General features: G+C 36.8%; 2 protein-coding genes across 3 annotated transcripts in view; one reads left to right on the top strand and one right to left on the bottom strand.

The window, feature by feature from the left end:
* Window positions 1-11281, top strand: part of LOC107592385 (B9 domain-containing protein 1-like) — a 12890-nt gene extending 1609 nt beyond the window's left edge. The window contains exons 2-5 of the mRNA XM_016281883.1: window positions 10236-10332; window positions 10430-10492; window positions 10791-10858; window positions 11011-11281. Of these exons, the coding sequence (XP_016137369.1) occupies window positions 10236-10332; window positions 10430-10492; window positions 10791-10858; window positions 11011-11147 (365 nt within the window). The 3' untranslated portion in view covers window positions 11148-11281. The remainder of the gene's footprint in view (window positions 1-10235; window positions 10333-10429; window positions 10493-10790; window positions 10859-11010) is intronic.
* A 405-nt stretch (window positions 11282-11686) lies between these two features.
* epn2 (epsin 2) overlaps window positions 11687-27118 on the bottom strand; it is a 31436-nt gene continuing 16004 nt past the window's right edge. The window contains exons 3-9 of one of the 2 annotated variants that reach the window (XM_016280831.1): window positions 23669-23781; window positions 19129-19230; window positions 17608-17746; window positions 15699-15866; window positions 15451-15540; window positions 15162-15359; window positions 11687-14483 (exon numbers count right to left, since the gene is read on the bottom strand). In XM_016280831.1, the coding sequence (XP_016136317.1) occupies window positions 14137-14483; window positions 15162-15359; window positions 15451-15540; window positions 15699-15866; window positions 17608-17746; window positions 19129-19230; window positions 23669-23781 (1157 nt within the window). In that variant the 3' untranslated portion in view covers window positions 11687-14136. The remainder of the gene's footprint in view (window positions 14484-15161; window positions 15360-15450; window positions 15541-15698; window positions 15867-17607; window positions 17747-19128; window positions 19231-23668; window positions 23782-27118) is intronic. The other variant, XM_016280840.1, reaches the window with a different exon arrangement.

The raw sequence follows: 27118 nt of genomic DNA, 5'->3' as shown, positions 1-27118 counted from the left end.
AAGAGTGAAAAATTTAAGGGGGTCTGAATACTTTCCGTACCCACTGTATATACAGTATATATATATACACACACACACATCAAAATATTGAAGAATAATAATACTTTGTTTTTATATATATAATGCATAATATATAGTATATCAATATATAGTATATAATATATGTTTGCAATGACAATATATAAAAATATACTGTGTACATAAATATATTGTGTAAAAGATTAATAATAAATGCTATATTATGCATGATATTTAATTTTTAAATGTACTATTATTAATACATATTATTATGCATAACTGCTTATAAACATATATTATTAATAATGTTAATATTAAATATACATTTTCCTCTTATTCATTTTATTTGTGATTAATTGCTTATTATATTTTTATTATAATTGTATTTACTTACAAAATGTATTATTACTATAAAATCGATTTTTTTTTTAATGAAAGCTTTAAAAAATTAAGAAAAAAGTAAGAAAATTAAGATTAATTTAGTGTAATAAACATGCATAATAGTCACACATTAGTGCAAAGCACCCTGACTATGATGCCATTCATATCTGAGGTTAATCTCAGGTCACTGATCACAAATCATTACTAACTGGCCACTGATTTTGACCGGCCACAAATTATTCAAGTAATCTGAGGTCAGCTGTGCTCCTGGGCAGTGGTGCAGGCCGAACATAAATGTCATCAGGAGCAGTACATTTTCAGATCAGGCATTACTTTAAATGGACATCAGTTTAATGAGGTCATGACCCCCCACACAGGAATGTGCCGTTAAATTTGATCTGCAGAGTCAGAGGCCTCTCCCTCAGCATGTGAACGTCCCTCACCTTCAAATCACTCAATATCTTTCTTCATTTTATTAAATGGCAGACAGCTTATTTTCATAGTCACTCCACACTTCCCATTGCAGCCAGTTTCTACAAAGCAAACAAAATGTATCTGCATCTCTTGCAAGTTTAGTAATAATTGGAAATGTCATTTTTAATGAGACAAAATTGTGCCTGGGAGTCTGCTGTCTTGGATCTTCTCCTGTATAGGTGAGAGTTAGAAGTCTGAGAGCGTGTAAATTAAACCAAATTACACAAAATTAAGTAATACTAGGCATCATATGCTCTGATTAAATAATCCAGTCCAAGTCAGTCCAACTGTGGTCCACAAAAGCTTTCCAAATGGTTTGTAAATTGATTGGTTGATTTAAACAAAATGGATAAAGATAATAATTATAATAGGCAAAAATGACCAACATTAAACTGTTATGATTAATTTGTGATAATTTCTTTGTTGTCCCATGTAAATAATATAACTGACAGCTTACACAAGTGTTTAGTCAAATGTGCCAATTATTAATTGTTCAAATGGTCCCCAACTTGAAACAGTTTCAAAACCACTGACTGAAGCAAACATATAGTCTCTAATGCTCACCAAGGCTACATTTTTTTATTGCTGAAAAATTTTACTGAATTATTTTACTGAAAAATTCAGTAAAAACAGTAATACTGTGAAATATTATTACAATTTAATATAACTGTTGTCTATTTTGAAATGTAATTTATCACAGCGATGTCAAAGTTGTATTTTCAGCATCATTACTTGTCCCAGTCTTCAATGTCCCATGATCCTTCAGAAATCATTCTAATATGCTGAACTGATGCTCAAGAAACATTTCTTATTATTATCAATATTGAAAACCACTTGATATTTTGGAACTGTTAATATTTTATGGAAACCATTGTACTTTTTTCAAGATTCTTAGATGAATTGAAGGAAAGAATCGCATTTGAAGTTTTGTAATATTAATAAATGTCTTTACTGTCACTTTTGATCAATTTAATGCATCCTTGTTGATTAAAAGCATTAATTAATTAAAAAAAAAAGATTGATCTATTAAGCATTAGTGTAAGTTCACATCCCTCCTATGCTATCGTTTCCTGTGTAACTTCAGATCAATCCGGGAAAATCAGTAAACATCAGTTACGGTAATGCCCGAGACAAAACCACTTATGTGCTCCCAAATGAAAATTCACTCTTTTATTATTTATCAAATGGAAAAATTCTAAAAGCATGGGTGGGAAAGATTTATCTTTCAAGCAAACTGAGGGAGTGGTCGAAATGAAAGAGCCTTGATCCCTGCCACAAGAGTGGGCCGCTGTAATTTGACACGTGCAGATCCACGGTGACCCTCTCATCTGTCTGACACAGACCATTATTCTGTCACAGAGCTGCACTCCAGCTAATGGAGAGGCAATATTAATGATTAGCCCTCATAATAAATGGCACTCTGCTTTTGACCATTATTGGAGTCTGGAGGGAAGGACATAAATCGATACAAATTTTACATGACGTATATTCAGATTGTGTCTCAGCTTAGCTTTCCAAAGACAGTCGGAGAAACAGTGACCTGGTATTTTCAGATGCAGGTCAGGGACTGACTATTATACAGGATGGCAAGTTCAGTACATAAAAATCTAAAAGTCATTATATTAAACAATATTATATATTTATGAGCTTTTAAGCCATAATACGCAAAGTTGTAATGGCATTAAGTGGCTGTATCTTCCACTCCATTATGGTCATAACCTAATGTCTTCCCTTTACATACTGAGTGAATAAACTTGAACTTGTATAAAACAAAGTTCAAATCTACTCACAATCTAGTTCAAATCAGACTACATTGTAGACAAAACAGATTTGAGGGTCAACGATGTGCAGGCGTGTCCACAATGAAGAAAAGGATTGATAAAAAAAAAAAAAAGGTTTAAACTACAGGTTAACTAAATCTAACCATAAAAAGAAACATTTTAGTTACTTTAAATAACATAAATGTTAACATGAAATAAAATATTTTATTTAAGCTCGTTGGCAAGGCAATAATTAATGTAGACATTAAAAATAGAAATAATAAAATGACAAACATACTAACATTTAAATAAAGAATGTAAATAATTTTAACTAAAATTTAAATGAAAACAGAAAATATAAAAATAATCCAAATATTGACAAACATTATCTCAATGATATTAAAATAGCACTGGCAACAGAATTTAAAAATGGCCACGTCACTGACCCATAAATGGTGTCTGGATAAAGCCACGCTATTATAAGCTCCTTATCATCTTAGAGAAAAATCTAGCAAAAACAACTGCAACCTCAAAGCGGACTTTCCATCCACGAATCCAGGCTTCAAAGTAGACCGGCCATGTTCGGTGTAGGCTCTGCATTTCCTGAAATATAGATTTCAATGCCTATGGGATTCTGTCTACCATTTCTTATATTATACACTTCTTAAAAACAGGCTGTGGTTGTTTCAGCAAATTTAGAGCTAAATATCTGCTGCAGTAATGTTTATTCGTCAGCAATTTTTCAATATTAACAAATGCTTATTGGTACACTTCCACAACAGCGTTTTATCAATTTAAATATATAAAATAACTATATATATAACTAAAATATAAATGCATATAAATGTATATGCATATATATATATATATACAGTATATATATACACACACACACATCAAAATATTGAAGAATAATAATACTTTGTTTTTATATATATAATGCATAATATATAGTATATCAATATATAGTATATAATATATGTTTGCAATGACAATATATAAAAATATACTGTGTACATAAATATATTGTGTAAAAGATTAATAATAAATGCTATATTATGCATGATATTTAATTTTTAAATGTACTATTATTAATACATATTATTATGCATAACTGCTTATAAACATATATTATTAATAATGTTAATATTAAATATACATTTTCCTCTTATTCATTTTATTTGTGATTAATTGCTTATTATATTTTTATTATAATTGTATTTACTTACAAAATGTATTATTACTATAAAATCGATTTTTTTTTTAATGAAAGCTTTAAAAAATTAAGAAAAAAGTAAGAAAATTAAGATTAATTTAGTGTAATAAACATGCATAATAGTCACACATTAGTGCAAAGCACCCTGACTATGATGCCATTCATATCTGAGGTTAATCTCAGGTCACTGATCACAAATCATTACTAACTGGCCACTGATTTTGACCGGCCACAAATTATTCAAGTAATCTGAGGTCAGCTGTGCTCCTGGGCAGTGGTGCAGGCCGAACATAAATGTCATCAGGAGCAGTACATTTTCAGATCAGGCATTAATTTAAATGGACATCAGTTTAATGAGGTCATGACCCCCCACACAGGAATGTGCCGTTAAATTTGATCTGCAGAGTCAGAGGCCTCTCCCTCAGCATGTGAACGTCCCTCACCTTCAAATCACTCAATATCTTTCTTCATTTTATTAAATGGCAGACAGCTTATTTTCATAGTCACTCCACACTTCCCATTGCAGCCAGTTTCTACAAAGCAAACAAAATGTATCTGCATCTCTTGCAAGTTTAGTAATAATTGGAAATGTCATTTTTAATGAGACAAAATTGTGCCTGGGAGTCTGCTGTCTTGGATCTTCTCCTGTATAGGTGAGAGTTAGAAGTCTGAGAGCGTGTAAATTAAACCAAATTACACAAAATTAAGTAATACTAGGCATCATATGCTCTGATTAAATAATCCAGTCCAAGTCAGTCCAACTGTGGTCCACAAAAGCTTTCCAAATGGTTTGTAAATTGATTGGTTGATTTAAACAAAATGGATAAAGATAATAATTATAATAGGCAAAAATGACCAACATTAAACTGTTATGATTAATTTGTGATAATTTCTTTGTTGTCCCATGTAAATAATATAACTGACAGCTTACACAAGTGTTTAGTCAAATGTGCCAATTATTAATTGTTCAAATGGTCCCCAACTTGAAACAGTTTCAAAACCACTGACTGAAGCAAACATATAGTCTCTAATGCTCACCAAGGCTACATTTTTTTATTGCTGAAAAATTTTACTGAATTATTTTACTGAAAAATTCAGTAAAAACAGTAATACTGTGAAATATTATTACAATTTAATATAACTGTTGTCTATTTTGAAATGTAATTTATCACAGCGATGTCAAAGTTGTATTTTCAGCATCATTACTTGTCCCAGTCTTCAATGTCCCATGATCCTTCAGAAATCATTCTAATATGCTGAACTGATGCTCAAGAAACATTTCTTATTATTATCAATATTGAAAACCACTTGATATTTTGGAACTGTTAATATTTTATGGAAACCATTGTACTTTTTTCAAGATTCTTAGATGAATTGAAGGAAAGAATCGCATTTGAAGTTTTGTAATATTAATAAATGTCTTTACTGTCACTTTTGATCAATTTAATGCATCCTTGTTGATTAAAAGCATTAATTAATTAAAAAAAAAAGATTGATCTATTAAGCATTAGTGTAAGTTCACATCCCTCCTATGCTATCGTTTCCTGTGTAACTTCAGATCAATCCGGGAAAATCAGTAAACATCAGTTACGGTAATGCCCGAGACAAAACCACTTATGTGCTCCCAAATGAAAATTCACTCTTTTATTATTTATCAAATGGAAAAATCCTAAAAGCATCGGTGGGAAAGATTTACCTTTCATGCAAAATTAGGGAGTGGTCAAAATGAAAGAGCTATGATCTCTGCCACAAGACAAGTTCAAGTTTTATTTTTTATGTGTAATTTGACACGTGCAGATCCACGGTGACCCTCTCATCTGTCTGACACAGACCATTATTCTGTCACAGAGCTGCACTCCAGCTAATGGAGAGGCAATATTAATGATTAGCCCTCATAATAAATGGCACTCTGCTTTTGACCATTATTGGAGTCTGGAGGGAAGGACATAAATCGATACAAATTTTACATGACGTATATTCAGATTGTGTCTCAGCTTAGCTTTCCAAAGACAGTCGGAGAAACAGTGACCTGGTATTTTCAGATGCAGGTCAGGGACTGACTATTATACAGGATGGCAAGTTCAGTACATAAAAATCTAAAAGTCATTATATTAAACAATATTATATATTTATGAGCTTTTAAGCCATAATACGCAAAGTTGTAATGGCATTAAGTGGCTGTATCTTCCACTCCATTATGGTCATAACCTAATGTCTTCCCTTTACATACTGAGTGAATAAACTTGAACTTGTATAAAACAAAGTTCAAATCTACTCACAATCTAGTTCAAATCAGACTACATTGTAGACAAAACAGATTTGAGGGTCAACGATGTGCCAATCAGCTTGTAACACTCCAAAGAAAAAGGAAAACTTGAAATCGCATCATATGACCCCTTTAAAGGTAATAAACTAAAACTTAAAGGTCTTAATTCACCCTTCCACAAATTAAGGCCTTTAAAGGGACTTAAATCAGAGCAGAAAATCTTAAGTTAAGGAATTAAATAATGCCTCAACTGCAAAAAAAAAATTCCTCTGTATTTTTGTCTTGTTTTCCAATATTAATATCGAAACGTCCAAATGCATTTAGTTGAGATGCAAAATGAAGATATGAAGTCTTATTTTGTGAGAAAATAAACAAAATGAAGTGTGTTTATGATTTAACAAGAATATACAGTGGGGAAAAAAAGTATTTAGTCAGCCACCAATTGTGCAAGTTCTCCCACTTAAAAAGATGAGAGAGGCCTGTAATTTTCATCATAGGTATACCTCAACTATGAGAGACAAAATGAGAAAAAAAAATCCAGAAAATCACATTGTAGGATTTTTAAAGAATTTATTTGTAAATTATGGTGGAAAATAAGTATTTGGTCAATAACAAAATTTTATCTCAATACTTTGTTGTATACCCTTTGTTGGCAATGACAGAGGTCAAACGTTTTCTGTAAGTCTTCACAAGGTTTTCACACACTGTTGCTGGTATTTTGGCCCATTCCTCCATGCAGATCTCCTCTAGAGCAGTAATGTTTTGGGGCTGTCGCTGGGCAACACGGATTTTCAACTCCTTCCAAAGATGTTCTATGGGGTTGAGATCTGGAGACCGGCTAGGCCACTCCAGGACCTTGAAATACTTCTTACGAAGCCACTCCTTCGTTGCCCAGGCGGTGTGTTTGGGATCATTGTCATGCTGAAAGACCCAGCCACGTTTCATCTTCAATGCCCTTGCTGATGGAAGGAGGTTTTCACTCAAAATCTCACGATACATGGCCCCATTCATTCTTTCGTTTACACGGATCAGTCGTCCTGGTCCCTTTGCAGAAAATCAGCCCCAAAGCATGATGTTTCCACCCCCATGCTTCACAGTAGGTATGGTGTTCTTTGGATGCAACTCAGCATTCTTTCTCCTCCAAACACGACAAGTTGAGTTTTTACCAAAAAGTTCTATTTTGGTTTCATCTGACCATATGACATTCTCCCAATCCTCTTCTGGTCAAGTTGAGTTTTTACCAAAAAGTTCTATTTTGGTTTCATCTGACCATATGACATTCTCCCAATCCTCTTCTGGTCAAGTTGAGTTTTTACCAAAAAGTTTTATTTTGGTTTCATCTGACCATATGACATTCTCCCAATCCTCTTCTGGATCATCCAAATGCTCTTTAGCAAACTTTAGACGGGCCTGGACATGTACTGGCTTAAGCAGGGGGACACGTCTGTCACTGCAGGATTTGAGTCCCTGGCGGCGCAGTGTGTTACTGATGGTAGCCTTTGTTACTTTGGTCCCAGCTCTCTGCAGGTCATTCACTAGGTCCCCCCGTGTGGTTGTGGGATTTTTGCTCACAGTTCTTGTGATCGTTTTGACCCCACGGGGTGAGATCTTGCGTGGAGCCCCAGATCGAGGGAGATTATCAGTGGTCTTGTATGTCTTCCATTTTCTAATAATTGCTCCCACAGTTGATTTCTTCACACTAAGCTGCTTACCTATTGCAGATTCAGTCTTCTCAGCCTGGTGCAGGTCTACAATTTTTTTTCTGGTGTCCTTTGACAGCTCTTTGGTCTTGGCCATGGTGGAGTTTGGAGTGTGACTGTTTGAGGTTGTGGACAGGTGTCTTTTATACTGACAATGAGTTCAAACAGATGCCATTAATACAGGTAACGAGTGGAGGACAGAGGAACCTCTTAAAGAAGAAGTTACAGGTCTGTGAGAGCCAGAAATCTTGCTTGTTTGTAGGTGACCAAATACTTATTTTACCGAGGAATTTACCAATTAATTCTTTAAAAATCCTACAATGTGATTTTCTGGATTTTTCTTTCTCATTTTGTCTCTCATAGTTGAGGTATACCTATGATGAAAATTACAGGCCTCTCTCATCTTTTTAAGTGGGAGAACTTGCACAATTGGTGGCTGACTAAATACTTTTTTGCCCCACTGTATATCTGTCATTGGAACATTAAATCTTGTTCTCCCTTTTAATCAAGTTGTTTCTGAGTCCACTGGCAGATAATTGTTCTTGTTTTAAATATTAAACTCACTTCCCTTTGATCAGCTTCACAGAAAACAAGACTTCTTATTTTATGACATTTTGATTTAATCTTTACACACTGTGGCTATGCATTGGAAAACAAGACAAAAAATACTGCAGGAATAACATCAAAAACATTTTTGCAGTGTGATCAGTAGGTTCAGTTATTTCCATATTCTAGTGGTTAGGCGCAGAGCTATTCAAGCCTTTTTTGTCAAATGATTTAAAAAGTAATGGAGATCTTATGGAAGTTGCATTTTCAAACTTTGAAGTGTTGCTAATACAACTTGTGTGCTTCCTAAACATTTACATTTAGAGATCATACTGCCATATTGTGTTCTCTTCAGTTTATTCTTTTAATTTATTTAGTTGGTCTTAAAAAGGTAGTTAAAAAGTCTTAAATTTATGATGAAGGAATAATATTCTGAAGATCTACATAAAATCTGCATGTCATATATTGTAATATATATGACATGATATACAGGTGCATCTCAAATTAGAATGTCGTGGAAAAGTTCATTTATTTCAGTAATTCAACTCAAATTGTGAAACTCATTAACTGTATTAAATAAATTCAATGCACACAGACTGAAGTAGTTTAAGTCTTTGGTTCTTTTAATTGTGATGATTTTGGCTCACATTTAACAAAAACCCACCAATTCACTATCTCAACAAATTAGAATATGGTGACATGCCAATCAGCTAATCAACTCAAAACACCTGCAAAGGTTTCCTGAGCCTTCAAAATGGTCTCTCAGTTTGGTTCACTAGGCTACACAATCATGGGGAAGACTGCTGATCTGACAGTTGTCCAGAAGACAATCATTGACACCCTTCACAAGGAGGGTAAGCCACAAACATTCATTGCCAAAGAAGCTGGCTGTTCACAGAGTGCTGTATCCAAGCATGTTAACAAAGTTGAGTGGAAGGAAAAAGTGTGGAAGAAAAAGATGCACAACCAACCGAGAGAACCACAGCCTTATGAAGATTGTCAAGCAAAATCGGTTCAAGAATTTGAGTGAACTTCAGAAGGAATGGACTGAGGCTGGGGTCAAGGCATCAAGAGCCACCACACACAAACGTGTCAAGGAATTTGGCTACAGTTGTCACATTCCTCTTGTTAAGCCACTCCTGAACCACAGACAACGTCACTGCACCCGTTTACCAAGAAATTTTGGAGCACTTCATGCTTCCTTCTGCTGACCAGCTTTTTGAAGATGCTGATTTCATTTTCCAGCAGGATTTGGCACCTGCCCACACTGCCAAAAGCACCAAAAGTTGGTTAAATGACCATGGTGTTGTGTGCTTGACTGGCCAGCAAACTCACCAGACCTGAACCCCATAGAGAATCTATGGGGTATTGTCAAGAGGAAAATGAGAAATAAGAAACCAAAAAATGCAGATGAGCTGAAGGCCACTGTCAAAGAAACCTGGGCTTCCATACCACCTCAGCAGTGCCACAAACTGATCACCTCCATGCCACGCCGAATTGAGGCAGTAATTAAAGCAAAGGGAGCCCCTACCAAGTATTGAGTACATGTACAGTAAATGAACATACTTTCCAGAAGGCCAACAATTAACAAAAAATTGTTTTTTTATTGTTCTTATGAAGTATTCTAATTTGTTGAGATAGTGAATTGGTGGGTTTTTGTTAAATGTGAGCCAAAATCATGAATTAAAAGAATCAAAGACTTAAACTACTTCAGTCTGTGTGCAATTAATTTGTTTAATACACGAGTTTCACAATTTGAGTTGAATTACTGAAATAAATGAACTTTTCCACAACATTCTAATTTATTGAGATGCACCTGTATATTTTTAAGTATCCACCTATATATATATATATATTTTTTTTTTTTTCTTCAGGGCCCCAGATTGTGGTTAGTGTGTATGGCCCAGACACTTTTGGAAATGATGTTGTGAGAGGTTATGGAGCCGTACACATCCCGTTTACACCTGGAAAGTGAGTCACTTTAAGATTGTCATAATGTGACAAAAGCAGCCAGCATGCTCAAAATCTGTCTAAAATGCACAGTAACATATGAATGCTCTCTGTCCAGACACACCAAGACCATTCCTATGTTTGTTCCTGAATCTACATCAAGACTTCAGAAGTTCACAAGGTTATAACTGATTTCTCCCAAATATTCCAAATTTACCTCGGCTGGTGTTTTCATTCACATTCGCATGTAGACATGAGAAGAGTTGTAAAATTATCCAATTAATTATGCTGCAGCTTAGGGTTGTAATCTGAATTAAATTTAGCTGCTGCCATCCCCTTTTGTCCTCAAGACTTAACTTGAACTAAGTTTTAGTTAATGTGCAACTTGTATGAACGTTTCAAATGGGATGGTACATTGTAACTTGAAAACATTTATTTTCATCTGACTCTGTATCTAACATGTTATATCTTGCATGCAGCTGGCTGATGGGAAGGCGTCCAGAGTTCACAGATCCCAAGGTTGTTGCCCAAGGAGAGGGAAGAGAAGGTAAGCTTTTATTTAACCCTTGCCTCAAAATTAAATATGACACATATCAGTGGATGTTTTCCATCTCAAGCCAAGGTGTCGGTCCTCAGAAACTGTTCTACTGCAATAGTGTATTTACAAGCCATAACTGATGCAATTTTGTCTGTTTGCAGTTACGAGGGTGCGCTCACAAGGTTTTGTTACACTACAGTTCAACATTGTGACTAAAGACATGAAGAAACTGGGTTATGAAACTACATCAGAGCATTCAGCTGCTACAGGACTGGCAAGAACATCACAACAGCTTTAATAACCACTTTCAGGATATTTTTGTAATCTTGGTTTCAAGTTGCTTTATTCAGATTCATAGTTGCTTTATGACTACACATGTGATATTGCTTTATCAGCGGTGTAGTTTTTAAATAAATTGGTCTTGTGCATTTCTAGAAGTCAACCATTTCTGACCTAAATAATTTGGCTCATATTTGATTTGCATTATCTGAAGTCCAATTCTAATCTGCAAATTCCATCTTTGCCTATTTTTAACCCTAAACACCAAATACGATTAACCTTTAACCAGGGTTATTACAGTTAACTAAAACTACAAAAAAACATTTCTCACTTTAACGTGATAAAATTTTTAACGTGATAAAATAAAAAACTTTACAAAAAAAACTAATGAAAATCCTAAATCCACGACAAAATTACTCAAACTTTAAAAATAAAACGAAACAAATTCAAAATATTAATTAAAACTATAATAGTATCTCAATGATGCTAAAATAACACTGGCTGTGGCGCCACAATAATGTGATGTCTGTGTTTACTGACAGCATGAATAGACCGATCAAAAGTCATTGATACAATTTATTTGTTTTACCACTGCAGCTACAGGTCCTTTATCACTTGCTGCGGTTTAGATGGCAATAAAACATCACACTCTTCCTGTGACTTTCCTACAAAACCATTACACAGAAACAAGGTACACAACAATATGTTACAATAGAACAGATGATAAATTATATTATACAGTTATAATGCCAACAAGTTGAGCACATATCCATAAAAGCAGCCTGCTCCCAGTAATATGAGACAGTTTGGTAAATGCACAGACACGATAACATGGAAAAATAAAATGTTATGCATGTTCACAAGGTTAGACGTCTACAATAAATGCATAATGAGTACATAACAGAAAAATGGGTGATACACGGTAACAGCAAAATAAGATGGTCAAGACGAAATGAGCTAGATATAGTATGGATTCAAAAGTAAAACTAGTCTGCATAATCGAGTACAGTGATGTTCACTAGCAGGGAGTCTTGTTTAGCAGGATCAGTGCCTGCTTAAACCATCACGGCCATCAAAAGCGCATTACATACATCTTAAAGCTGTCTTTATAGCCACCCCCACCCCCCAAAATGCCTGAGTATGCCTGCAGATTATTGACTTTAACACACCCAGGCTCTGCTACAAGGCTGCACGTGGGCAGTACTACAATATTTTCAGCAGAGATCACTAGCTCGCAAATGAGAGAAACCGTAGAGTCAATACTCTAGCCGTAATCCAAAAGAAAAAGCAGGAATAATGATGATAATAATAACTGGGGAACAACTGAAGAGAGATAGATGTGTAGTCAGTTAGAAAACAATTGTAGCTCTGCATTTAAAAGGACTACTATTGGTGGCAGATGTTGCCATCTTGTGCTTAACTGGTTGAATTGAAAGTGTTGACACAGCAAGCCACACGAAACACCAAATCATAGGCGTTCTCACTTTAAATGGACTGCTAATTGTGATAAACAATTCATAGTCTAGTTTAAGTCTCATTTAATGATAAAACTGTGGCCAAAATAATCTTGAATACAGAACAATGCAAATCAACCACAGGTTTCTAGCTGTAAAAAAGATGCATATGAACCCTAACATACATTTATACCACATATTCAACAAACAGACAAAATTTTTTTGAAAAAAATCAATCATACAATCTATTACAGGACCTCTCCCACATTATAACCTGTTTTAGCATGTCCACTCATTCTTGTAACACTATAAGCAAGTTAGGTTTGAATACAGAACTGAGGATTTTGTTAACGACAAGCTCTGATATAAGCTTGGCTATATTCCCCGACGTATATGAACAGATTGCATTAGGAAGCAGAGATTAGTGATACAGCTGTCAGTTATAACAGTAAGATGCATTAGGAGCTGATGAAGATATTCAAACACAAATGTCCTCCCGTTTCCCTTTGCTCCTTCCATAAGCACAGATACATAAATTCAAAATAAAAACGTTACTGAAATGATCACATTTCAGATTGTTGGATACTCGCAGAGAAGCTAAGCGGATGAATACTAATCATTAGTATGGATTAGCTGTCGGAATATGGAGCTGTGCTGTGCAAATAGTGAGCCGTACTGAATTGAAAGAACCCATTCACCCAATAAACAACGTCTCGGGCTTGTAAAGCAGTAAAAAACAGGCTTCGGTATAAAAGTTGAGCTGTATTATATGCAAACCAACTATCCGTCATGCATTAAAAACGGAAGAAAGAACTACTCTTCACTTCAGTATGAAGTTCATCTTTCAATGCATCAGGTTTGAAACCATTCACACATGCAGTTCACAGACTCCCTCCTAGTCCTCGGCTTTGCTCATGTCTTAGTGAACGGTTTCCCATCGCTTCTTGCGCTAAGGACTAACGGTGGGTCAACAGTCAAAAGAAGATCAATCAGAGCATGTGCAAAATCCCTGCTTAGAACATTAAAATCATTTCCATGTAAACTGATAGAGAGTCCTCTAAACTGTCTACTCAAGCGTACTGTAAATACACATAGTGTATATGCACTGCGTAGAACTTACAGGCTGCTTCGATTAAAAGGGTTAGCTTTATCTAGCACACAGCTTTCAAAGACTAGAAATTAGAAAAATTAAGACAAACCAGTACTCCTAGTTTCAAGCCTCTGATAAGAAAAGTAAGCCATCAAAAAAAGAAGTTAAAAACAGGACCCCTTGAAATGAGAGGTTGCTCCCGGGAAGAAAAGTCCTAGACGCTGTATCGCTGATGGGTTTTTTTTTTCTGAGAAAATTTAGAAAAGAATACCAAATCGTTGTATGGTACCAATCTCTGACAGGAGAGCAAGGGAATCGTAAAACCTGTAAACACCACTGCTACTCCCAAAAGTCTCAAAATAGCACACAGGTTTGGGGGAACACAACAGACCACGTTGTCTATACCACAGAAACGGGGATGGGAGAGAGATTTGTGTGGGTTTCGGGGAGGCAAATGTTGTTCCTCACAATAAGAAGGGGTTGGTTGTGCCACCGTCTTGTGTCACTGCGCCTGTGGGTGGCAGCCTTCCACTCATGAGCGGCTGGGGCATGGAGGCTGGGATCCCCATGCTTGGCATCTGGCCCACGGGCCCGAGAGGAGCCATGCCGGCCATGGATACCATGGAGACGGGGCCAGCTGGGGGCATTGAGGACAGAGGCAAGGGCTCGTTGCTTCTCTGGGCCACGCTGAAGCCCTGTCCGCTCACGCCCATCATGGGACTGACTCTCATCTGGTTGAGGGTGGGTGGCTGTGGCTGGTTCACCTGGAAGGGGTTGACCTGAGCTGCAGGAGCTGAAGCTGCTCCCGAGACTGAAATTAGACCAATGTGAGGGTACAGGTGAGTGCATTGCATAATGAGAAAAATCTGGCCATCTGCAGGGTTTTTAAAATCAAATTCAAGGCTTTTTAAATAAAATTAACACTATGTTCATTCAGAACAAACCAACACAATCACAATTGCTGCAAGTTTAGAATGCTCAAAATATGTTTTATTCAAAAAGTATTGAAATCAGTTCATGTATCAATGCATATGAACAGGTTGAGCCATATTAGATTTTGCTGAGACAATAATTACACATTATTATGCCGATAATAGTAAAATCTATATTCTCAATGTATATAATGTATATATCTACAACATATTACAATATGAAAACCATAAATAGTCATCATTCTTCAGTAAACATCAATAAGAAAATAAATGTGCTGTCTTCACTGATTGTGAACTGCTCTGAAAGCGTGAGCCTATAGAATGTACGACAGAACTGTTTTGACTTTGAAATGTGCTGCTCTCACATTGAATTAAATCATAACTTTAAGTTTAAGAATTATATTAGACCGTTTTGAGATTACTGCTTTCTGTCCCCAAATGTAAGACTTTTTAAAGTGATAATTAAGACTTTCTGACCCTGAATTTTATAAAACTGAATTGTAAGACCCCTGTAAATGTGCAAGAGATCTTCTAGACATGTAACTGGTGAAGAGTACCTCCAGCTAAGAAAGGGTTGGAGACTGGAGCCTGCTGGGGAGGCTTGCTGATCAGAGAGTCTAGGTTGACAAGAGCGGCGTTGGGACCCAGGAAAGACTCTGGAGTTTTTCTGGTTGGGCCGCTCGGTACGTCAAACAGATCAGAGCCTACAGACAAGCTGGTCTGTGATGGCAAGGCAGAGCTTCCTCTACCATCTCCTGTTAAAAATATCATATCCTCATGTCATTCCCAACTGCAGATGACACTTCTTTTAACTAGTAAACCGATTTAATAGCAGCCTGCATTTACCGGTCACTGCTGAGGAGCGAAGACTGTCAAACTCAGAGAGGTCCTCCCTGGAAGTACCATTTGGTGTGGAGAAAAGATCAAAGCTACCAACTGAGGGAAATAAGAAAGACAGTTGGGATTAAAAATGAAGAAAGCTTTTAATTTTTAATATACAAGAATGCAAAATAAGAGAGCAGTCTTGTTTCTCAATGTAACTGTATAAAATGTATAAACAAATTTTAACGTGAAACACATTTTAACATGCTCACCTGTGGCAGGGGCTTTGGGGCGAGTGGCAGGCATTGGGCTCCAGGGATCAGCAGCTGCAGGAGCCTGGGTTGACCGCCAGGGGTCACTGCTTTTCAGAGGAGCAACTGAGGAAGAGGCACTGGGAAGACCCCAGGGATCCACAGGAGCAGCTGGCTTAGGGGCTGCACCTGGAAGATACACACAGATGTGTTAAGTAACACCATAAGTAGCACTACAATGAAAATTCACTGCCACTCCCTTACGCTGACTCTTGTTTATCAATAACCGAAGAAAGGCCTTTTTCAGAGCTAATGTTTTTAAAATAAAATCAAACCCTAATGAGTTGCAAATATAACGGAAGTAGCAGACGTAATAGCAGAACTAGTGCTGGAACTTCCATTCTATCCATTAATTAATTATTGATTGAATGAAGGCAGATCTAAATGAGAGCCTGCAGTTGATCATAACAAATAGCCAGGATTTCAGTGGCCTAAATGATTGGAGAAGTCCAGTATGTGTCACCAGTAAGAAGTTTCAACAGAAGATTATGACATTTTGAATAAAAATGACAAGTTACAGAAACTAAAAAAAGGAGAAAAAATAGCACAGATGAATCATTCACAAGATGCATTTATGAAGTTATTTGCACCTGTAAGCACAACACAATAATGAGCATGTTGATGTAAATGAGAAGACCACAGAATTACCACTACATAGTCAAAAAATAATAATTTTGCATTTAACTTTCTTAGAACAGGCGCCTAATGGATTAAACCTGAACAAACTATAATATGGCAGGAAGAAAAATAAATAAATTGAGACCAGGCTCAAATTCCAAGTTTAAGATTAATCACATATACTTCAAAAATATTACATTAATCCATTATTTTAAATCTAATGGCTATACTAAAATTATATTAAAAACAGCAGGAACAACAATAGAAATTCTATTTTACAAATGAGTGTGACAGGCAATGCAAGTAAAATGGGAGTAGAGGTTATGGAGTATACAGTGAAATTTGAGTTCAAATTGGTGGTTTTTGCTGTTTCCACTTTAAGAGGACATGCACACTTGCTTCAGTGCTTCTCTCCATGCGCTTCATGACTTTAGTTTGGCTTAAACTTAAAAGAACTAGGCTGCTGGAAGAGGAACCCTTTACAGGCTCAGCGCTCTCTCAACCAGTGCAGATCTGAATACTGAGTCTCTTTGTTTTGTTCACACTGGAATGCACTACTACCAGCCTAGCTACATTACTGAGCTGCCACGAAGAGCTACAGGCCCAAACTACATTATGAAATAGAGCCTGAGGGGGGGCTTTTGGTAAACAGGTGATCCTCACATTGACCACTAACTTTTTTTTTTGGTTTTGTGTAAAATTAGATTCAAATATGCCTTAAATTCTAACGACAAGCTAGTATCTATTACGCAAATGGTTGTGGTGGGATAAGTGCATTTTTTAGTATAAAGCCTAATGTGATCAGCACAGCAGGAAGCTGATTCAAACTGTTGTCAATGTGCTATTATTAGCCACAGTCAAATGTGATCTTGTACATGAAGGGTGTTTACTAGTGTTTGTGCGTGCCTGCCTTCCAGATAATAAAACTAAAAATAGTCTGTTTTTAGATATATTTTCCTCATCCATTTGACAATTTATTATATATCACAATATTTATGCATTTTCTCCAAAATGGTTTAAAAGGGTGATTTTTTCCCCTCCAGAGGAAACATTCAATCCATTTCACTGCTGCTAAGCAGATGCCTAAATGTAAAAATTGAAATGGTCACAAGACCAGGAAGGATAGCGAAACAAGTCTATTGACACAGTCTTTAGGAAACATAATGGCCAATCAAAAGTGCTTTATAATCATCATGCTATTTACAATCTAATTTATATTGTCCAGCCCTATTTTGTGAGTTTTTGTGATTACCGTAGGACTGCCAGGGGTCTGAGGCAGGGCCTGATGCTGCAGCTGCAGCTCCTGCTCCTGCTCCCCAAGGGTCCGATGCTTGATCGGCAGGGCCCTCAGGAACCGTGTCCATCAGATCCATCAGAGATGACTGTGGAGGCTGCACACACAACATTTGAGATTAGTGTCCACAGATATCTCACTACCCAAAGCAATCACATCTGCTTTAGTGAATAAGAACGCAGTAGTTGATCTGAACATAAACTCTCACATTATGAATAAACAGGTCCGCAAGCAAAGAAAGGGAAAAATAATTTAATTGAATAGATTAATGAAATTGTTTTCTGGTGGCATTATTTAGCTTATAGTAGTATTAACATTTTCAGGTATTTTCTTGTGGAATTGCCAATTCTTTTAGAATTATTATGCAGCAGCTTTTACGAGCTCATTGATTGAGAGACTACATGGAATATTTTAACTTAATGTAATTGTCACACCACACGACCATTTAAAAAGAACTAATGAAGGCAAAAAGCTGACAATTTCATAACCCCTAAATATGCACTACGGTTTAAAAAAATATGGGGTCAGTAATACTCTTTTTAAAGAAATTAATACTTTTATTCAACAAGGAAACACTGAATCTATCAAATGTGACAGTAAAGACATTGATAATGTTACAAAAGTTAAATGCTGTTTTAAAATTTATATTCAAGTGCATCACAGTTGCCACAAAAATATTAAGCAGCACAACTGTTTTCAACATTGATAATGATAAATGTGTCTTAAGCATCAAATCATATTAGAATGATCTTTGAAGGATCATGTGGCACTGAAGACTGGAGTAATGATGCTGAAAGTGCATCACAGGAATAAATTACACTTTACAATATATTTAAATGAAAAAAAAAATTTAATTGTATTATTTCACAATATTACTGTTCTTACTGTATTATTGATAAAATAAATGCTGAGCAAAAGAGATAAAAATCTTACTGACCCCAAACGTTTGAGCAGTGGTGAATTCATATATTCATAAATTTTAACCTAAAATAAAGCCAAACTGTTGACTGAAAAAAAAAGTCTGCACAACTTTTCTAAACTTTTCACATTTTCTGCCTGGATTGTAAAGAAAAAAAACAACAATTTCTGCTCTACTCTTATGTTAGCTAGCATCATCCAATCAGACACTTGGCTTTCGAAGACTTTGAACATGATGCATAAGTACAGTTGTTATACAGTACTTTAATTAGGTTTTGAAGCTTGGCAGCCCCTGATCAATATATGCTTTTGTATATGGAATAGAGAAGAATGAACATTCAGGTAAAATATCTTTGTTCTAGAGAAGAAAGAATGTCATACATGTTTGGAACGACACAAGGATGAGCAATTGATGACAATTTTCATTTCTGGGTGAACTGTCCTTTTAATAAATGAACATGCAGGAGGTCAGGGATGTGTAAAACTTCTGCAGAGTTTTGTGTGGCAACAGATTCAGTTCAGGCCTACTGATGAGCTGAAGCGCTCAGAGGCTGCACCTACCTCTTTCTTCTTCTTGGCCCCTTTCCCTGCGTTGGAGTTTTTGCGGCTTTCTTCCAGAGCCATCTGGAGCCGCAGGTCATCCCCACGACGCATCCTCTCCTCCTGAACAACCACACAGAAACACACGAAAGAATTCATGTTATATCACACACATTATGGAGTGCATGCCGTCTGTTGAATCACAGTGTGAACCTGCCACCCTGTGTCCTATGACGATGAAGCCCTGTTGTTGTGATTCACGATGATTCAGCATCAAAATTCAGTTACTGAGGCATGTAAAAATCTGCAGATTACACAATTACACATTGAAGCCAAGACTCAGAACTGTGTTAGCAAACCAAGAGACACACCCAGCACTTTGTTTCCTCAACAGGTCAGTTTCAAAGGGCAGAGGAGACAGGAAGGAAGCAAAGAATGTAAAATATGTCAGTGGGAAGCAACCGAGGATAGGCTGTAATCTAGTCCCTATGTTAATTTTGTGGCAGTATATAACTTTGTATTTCGTGAGCCATATTCACGACAATTAAAGCTTCCAAGCTGAAGGGGAGCGAGAACAGAGATCTTTTGTCGGGCTTGACCTACAAATCAACACATTTGAACAATTATTTTAATAAAATGTTGTTTCAATAAACACTCCAAGTGAAAATCTTCCAAAACTGGAAAATATCAGCAATCAAACATGGGTTAAATGAGGCAGTGCAAGCAAAGCTCCTTTAAAGAAAAACATTTCGCATAGCCAAAAAACGCTTATCACTGAAGATTTCTAATGTTTCTACATACAGGACATTTTAGTGTAAAGCTAATACATGAATGATTTACACAGGAGGCAAAGAGAAAAGAGAAAGGACATGGTTTATCCAGCAGAAAAAGCCAAGATGAGTGATGCTCTTTCACCATAAGCCTCATTACTTCAATAGATAGAAGGCTACGGTTCCCTTAACCTCATAATGATCACAAATCAGGGGCATCTGTCTGTCTCATACAATTATGTCCATTTTTTTTAAATGACCCCTAGTTTACATCAGGATCTGACAGGGATAAAGCTCACAGAATGAATCACAATCACCATTATCGAATTCTGACAGCTATACACAGAGGCAAATTTAAGAGAGCCAATAGTGATAGAAATGTAGGAAGTACTATGCACCTCCCTTTCAGACAAGCCCCTCCCCAACATGCCTGCTTTTTTCATTTGTAAATTCATCCCAGATGTCCAAGGGCACACACAATTCCTTCCCATTATTCTTTGAGCAGCAAGCTCCAAGCATAATCAGAGCCTTCAGGAACATTATACTTCCTACTGTATCAGCTGCCCCACTTCATCACTTTTATAAGAAGTGTAAGATGTGGTTTTAAATCCCAGTGAGACAGTTGTGTGGTTGTATGGCTTCCACACTAATTTGTAAGCTTCCTAAACAATATCCTCTTGCTGGTCTGGCACCACGTTGCAAGAAAAGTACAACTAGGTATATTTGTGAAACCAGTAATTGAGAAGAAAATGAGCCAGAAGACGGCTCCTATTTGACGCCGTGCCAATTTGAAATATAAGTACAGTGAAAGTGGCTTTCATGTGATGCAAATAGCCCTCAGCTTGCAATTAGAAATGAAACATTTTCCCAGCATAGAGTAACTGTATTACTATCACCTGGGGGTGTGCGATATCATGATTTTTGATCGTGGATGATTAAAATGTCTCCACGATCTGCTTTTGAAGAAATATTGCAGTATCGTGCTACAGCGCACTTTCTGTCAGTTGCAGTTCTGGTGCCTCGGTCTCAATATACTGTACAATGCCACAAACATTCACATCAAATGTTAACTCGGCGGTAGAGTTACACTCACGGGACACTGCACTTATCCTCAATCACAAAAGTATATTACTTGCATGTGCTTTAAAGCCTTGCAGGTTAAACATTTCATTCAAACATTTCGTTCTGACATGAGCTCTGACATGTGCACACACACACACACACACACTGAAAAGCCTGTCAAACAGCACCCGTTTACTGGACTAAGTTATCATTTGCATCTGATTGTGTTAATACTGTCAAAAACACGGTTATGTCTAGAGTGAAAGTAAACAGTTGAGAGAAAAACGGCTTTAAAAACTTAAAGCAACAGTACTAAACATGATGCCTCTTGTCATTAAAGGGATAGTTCACCCAAAAATAAAAATTATGTCATTGTTTACACACTTGTCCAAAACCTGTATTAATTTTTTTCTTGTGCTGAACACAAAAGATGATATTTTGAACGTAATTGTTTTAATCGTAAATTTCCTGAAGAAAAAAAAACGTGATATGATATTTTTTGCCATATCGCCTACCCGTACCATTACCTAATTATACAGTGAACCGCTTAGTATGTGTAAAGGGTGCAGCTGCCTGAGAGGCACAGTAAGGTAAATCTGTATCTGATAAGACCATATACAAATGTGTTCATTCCTGAATCAGTTCTTCAAAGCTGTAACTTTAAATAAACAAACAAACACTAACTAATTATTTAAATTTAAATTTCCACTTCTGTGTCAAATATTTTTCCACATTTGATGCCGTAAATGACTATTTGATTATTCACTGTGGCTAGATCTTTGCTAATGGGGAACCATTAGAGCAAGTCATTCTCTGAAATTGCTTGCTGATTGTCGGGGTGGTAGAACAATATGGTTTTAACTATGGAGTGATGTTCATGCATATTAGGGCAAATTAAAAACAAGGCGAGAAAATAACCAGAATTAATAACTGAAATAAGTCCGCAGTCAATCTGACACAGCAAGTGGGACCGTACGGCTGTGATTTGGCTAAAATAAAATCACAAGCCAAGTTATTTCCAACAAAGTGCAGAGAAGTTTTATTTTAAAGCTGCAGTCCATAAGTTTTGCCTCTTTGTCGCCATCTGTGTTTGAAAAGCTAGAATTGCAGCTGAGTGCAGAAGTATCTAGCTTGCGTGGGTTGCGAGTCGGTACGGCTCCAGTGCGGATGAATCTACTTTTTTTGGGGTGAATGTGTGGCAGTCAGTCACCGCACCGGTGTGGATATTTACTGTGCTTTGCAATCACAGATTCTAGCCTACGTCTTGGAATATATGACCCAAATAAGAATTTTCACCATATATTGCCATCTGAACAAGTAACAAGTCTGCCACGTTTGTTCTGACCAACTGAGGAAAAAAAGCTTTACCATAAATCTCGCTCCAATGGTGATTTCGGTGAGATCGGTTAGCTCATATCACATCAAACCTTTCAAATTATTATTGTTATACTTTATTCTCAAATGATTAATGTTAACAACATCAGCATTGGTGACTATGAGTATAGTGTGTATTAGCATGTAGATTTCAATTTCTGCACAGTCTAATCTAATTTGTCATACTCTTCTAATTTCATATTAAGAAATTATTTTAACCCAAAAAGCAAATTATGTTCCCTTCGAACTGGTTTTCTTTAAAATACAAATCTTTGTAATCCCAGGCTATCTGTAATCAGAAGCGCATTTATAACTGGAATATAATTTAGTTTCATTCACATGTGTTTCATAAACACACAATCCTTCATGGATTACAATCAGCCATCAAAATGATACATTTAATTATTCTGGCTGCTGTGAGAAAAGGCCTGCATGTTGACCTTTAAACCTTTATTTAACTTTCAACAACCGATATTTCAGCACAATTAATGTTTTTTCGCTGATTATTAATTGTCTGTTTTCCGGCTGTCTGACGCGCATGCACGCGCCACTCATTCAGTAAAGATTAAAATTGAACACAGACTGTCAGGACAGACCTTTATGCAAAAATGGAAATGCTCGCGTGAATTTGTGACCTTTATACATAAGGATATGACTGTTAACTGAAAGTGTTTTTGCGCTGAGGACGCACACGCATCTGTCAAAGCATCTTCTCCAATTATTAAGACTTAGAAAAACAAATGGCGTGAACAGGTCTCACACCATGTGATGTATGTTCGTAGGCCAAAACCTGGAAACAAATTCCATCACCCAAAAGTCAATGGGTTACGTGAATTGGATTTTGGTTAAATGCCTGAAATAAGTTCTGTGGTTAACACAAGCCCAAGATATTTTCACGTTTTATTTTATATTATTTAACATATGCAAGTACTACCTCTTGTGATTCTTTTGAATCTTTCATATATCTTGAAAAAGGCTGTTGCAAACTAGTGGCTAAACAGGACTACAGAAATTGTCAGGAACATTAATCATGTCATCAAACAGGTAAACTCATATATACTCACTAGACCACTTTTACAGCCTCATTGGGTTTATAATCGTGCTCTTGCGAAATACACTAGCTTAAACTTTCAGGGAAAATGTTTTTTTTTTTTAAATAAAGCCTGAAATAGCACTGTATAAAAAGCTCTCTTTAATGTACATCTGTGCTTCTAGGTAGCCCCGCCCACCATGTAAACTCATTGATCCAAAATCCCTCTCATAACTGTACATTAAGCATCATAAATCGTATAATTAGCTGTAGATGTGTCACATCAGGCAGCAGTTTTAGGGTGGTATTGAGTGACATGATGTACCTGCTCAGCAGCCTCTCGGCTCATGGCAAGAGCCAGTTGCAACTGTAGCTCTTCTTCTCCACTCGTCTGAGGTCTGGCTTGCTCCAACTCTGAAGATGCATTGGGAGATGTGGCTAAAACCAAACAAAACACACATACAATGACATTATCATTCAAGCACTGCACTGCTACCACACTGGGTTATCTTAAGGCAGGGCTTGGGTGAGCCAACAAGCACACATTACAATTACTGTTGAGCGGGTTTTATCAGGTACTCATATGCCACGACAAAAGAACAACTTAAAATGTTCTTACTAATGCTCTTATCAGTCATTTTATGTCTGTCACTCAATTAATAAGATCTTATTTAAAGAGGCAATGGTGAATATCAAATCCATGAGAGTGTTGCACATGCCAGGCTAGAATGAAGAAGCCAAGCTGGGTAAATCACAACAGCCAACTGATTATAAGCTTGTTGTTAAACCAGTGGACAATAGTACTTTCAATACTGATTGGATTTGGAAAACACAAGTATCTCTAGCCATTTCGGAGCACATGGATCAGTCTCAGGCCATTGAGAGCCAAACACCATACAAAAGCGCAGGACACTCAAACAACCACAAACTAAACACTACACTCAAAGCAACCACAAACTAAAAGCAAATAACACGTCTGACAAAAAGAGCTGTACATTTGTGTTAAGGCTAGGGCTGGGCAATTTTTCCGATTTTATCGATTAATTCGAATTTAATGCTTTGCCGTAATTTTTTTTTTTTGGAAATCAAGGAAAGGAAAAAAATTGTTTTTCTATTTTTAATAGAAATATAACCAAATGTTACAATTAGACACTTTGACAATATACCAATCATAACAGTAAAGAGAAAAGAACGATCCGACCGCATGTCAGCGCACGTGATTAACCGCTCACGAGTGACGTGCTCATATCGCGAGGCGCCGTTCACACAGAACGCACTTTTGTTTTGACAAAGATGCAACATGGACAGTGGAATAGAAAAAAACATGCAAGAAGATGCGAGTGAACGCCTTTTAATTTGAGCGCTGCGTTTTTATAATGCCGTTTCATGCATGAGATGCTGCAAGAGATGCTAATGCAATAGTCAAACGCGTCCATGTTTGCATAGAAAAACAATGGAAAAGTAGCGCAATCAAATAACAAAACCTGTAAAGAACTACTACTGTATGTCTAATATTTCATGTTTGCATCAAGGTGACAGGCTGAAAACTGCTGTTTATTGTTTTCACAGAACATTCATTGTTAATAGTCTACTGGTGTTATACCTTCAGAAGTCAGAAAAAGCTTTATAACCAAGTATGTTTACACAGACAAGGAATTTTACTTGGTGACAGGAGCTTCCAGTGCAGAAGAAAGTATGGACATTGTGCAAACTAGTGCAGCAGACATAGAAATTACACAGTAGAGATGGAGTATAACACTAATATAAGAAAAACTGAAAATTAAATAATGCACAATATACAGAAGTAGAATTATAGAGAAATGTAACTAGGGGTGCTCCGATCAGGATTTTTGAGGCCGATCACCGATCACAGAAAGCAGTATCTGCCGATACCGATCACCGATCTTTTTAAAACCTTCTTTTTATAATTTATAATTATTTATAGTGATACTCCAATCAGGATTTTTAGACATTTATTCAGGGCCTGAATTTCATTTTTGAAAATGGGGGGGAATTCCCCTCTTAGGTGTCTCTTGTGAGAGAGGAAGCAGCTTTCACACAGGAGTCCACTACTGATCCATGGCTGTTTACTACAAACACAACATTTATCCATTAGTTTGATTTCAAATCCAAACATTGTCACTGAAAATTCTTTCAGCATTGCAATTCTTTTTTTTACACAGTACAGTAATACAATCTTTCACAGACATGTTTAAACACAATAAATATAAGCAACACATTATTCAATGCTTTTTACTTTTGCATTTACTTCTAGATTTATATATTAAGTTGCTCAAGCAAGTGACAAAACATTTAAACTACTTTTCTTACGTTATCACAAATTTACCACTGACAGAAATAGTCAGCTCTACTGCCATTTCTTTTGCATTTCTAATCTTTATTACAAGCAATCCTGCGGTGAAAGTGCTCTTTCCCTTTAAACCTAGCCAAAAAGCCATATGTGTTGACTGAGAAACACAGTAGACTTTAATAATATGCATTTATGGTGTAATTACTCCAATCAGTAATCAATCCATGTATATATTTACAGCAAACAATGCGCTGTTACTTTCATTCAGCGCTGCAATAGACTCGGTGCGGAAACGATCTCTGCACTGCTGCAGACGGGCCGCTACTGGAACACACTGCCGGAACGCAACCGTGTGCAGTGAACGCTTTAATCCGTTAACATGAGCGCGGAAAAAATATGCACCACGTTTGCACTACAAACGGACTAATGTGAACCTGGCATTATGTGTGTGCGCTGCGAGTGTGCATGAGCGCACGGTCTCCAGGAGAGCGTGCGAGCACTGAATGGTTAATCACTGGCAAGAATGAAAAAGTAATGCCATTTATAAACTTAAAGTGACGATGTGACACTGCCTCGATTGTGCAAGTGACAATTCCTGTGTAAACTGTGCAGTGTGCAGCTCGCTTATAGACAAACGCGATGTGGTGATTTGAAGTAATTAGCATATTTTGAGAGAGAGAGAGAGAGAGAGCGCACGGTGATTTACTCACGCGGTTTGTGAAATTGCGTCTTACACAAGGTTTTCAAATTACTTTATACGTTATTTAATGAAGAAATATGCATTATAATGATTTCACCCGTGCCGGACAGAGACTGACACGTGCCGTTGCATGTCATGCCAAACCTCTCACGGCAGCGTCATAAGCTTGAGATCAGTTTTTTGAGATCAGCCTTTTTAGAGACCGCCGATCAAACAACCCAACGTGATTATCGGCCGATAGTGATCGGTAGCCGATCAATCGGAGCACCCCTAAATGTAACAGCCCATTCACACGGGGCACCAGCGTTAATGCGTCTCATTTACTTTGAATGGAGTAACATCAAGCGTTGCCGAACTGAATTGTGGGTTCGTCGTGGCGGGTCCGTTGCTCGCGGCAGAAGTTGAAAAACTTTCAACGTTTCAAGCGTCAACGCAGGCGTCAACCAATCAGATCGCTTTATGCAAATATACTAGTGCAGACACTAGCCAATCACGTTCGTGCAACACCACAGAATAGCGGTACGTCAAAATGGAGGAAAAGCTCAAATCGCCTAAGCGTGTGCAGCTTGTGCAGTACACTAACGACAACAACACGACCAATCAACAGTGCAGTTAAATCGGCATCCATTTCTGATCACAACAACAACAACTACTACTTCTGTGGATTCGTGACTGCTGCCTTTTTTGTGTCGCGGTCCAAGCTGGATGTGATTGGCTGTCATCACAAAAGCGCAAAGCTTCAGACACGCCCTCCGTCAAGCCTT

This window comes from Sinocyclocheilus grahami, unplaced genomic scaffold, assembly GCF_001515645.1.
Source record: "Sinocyclocheilus grahami isolate Dianchi unplaced genomic scaffold, SAMN03320097.WGS_v1.1 scaffold9.1, whole genome shotgun sequence".
NCBI classification, from domain to species: Eukaryota; Metazoa; Chordata; class Actinopteri; order Cypriniformes; family Cyprinidae; genus Sinocyclocheilus; species Sinocyclocheilus grahami.
Note: the sequence above shows the minus strand (reverse complement) of the source record. Positions and strands in the feature narration are given on the sequence as shown.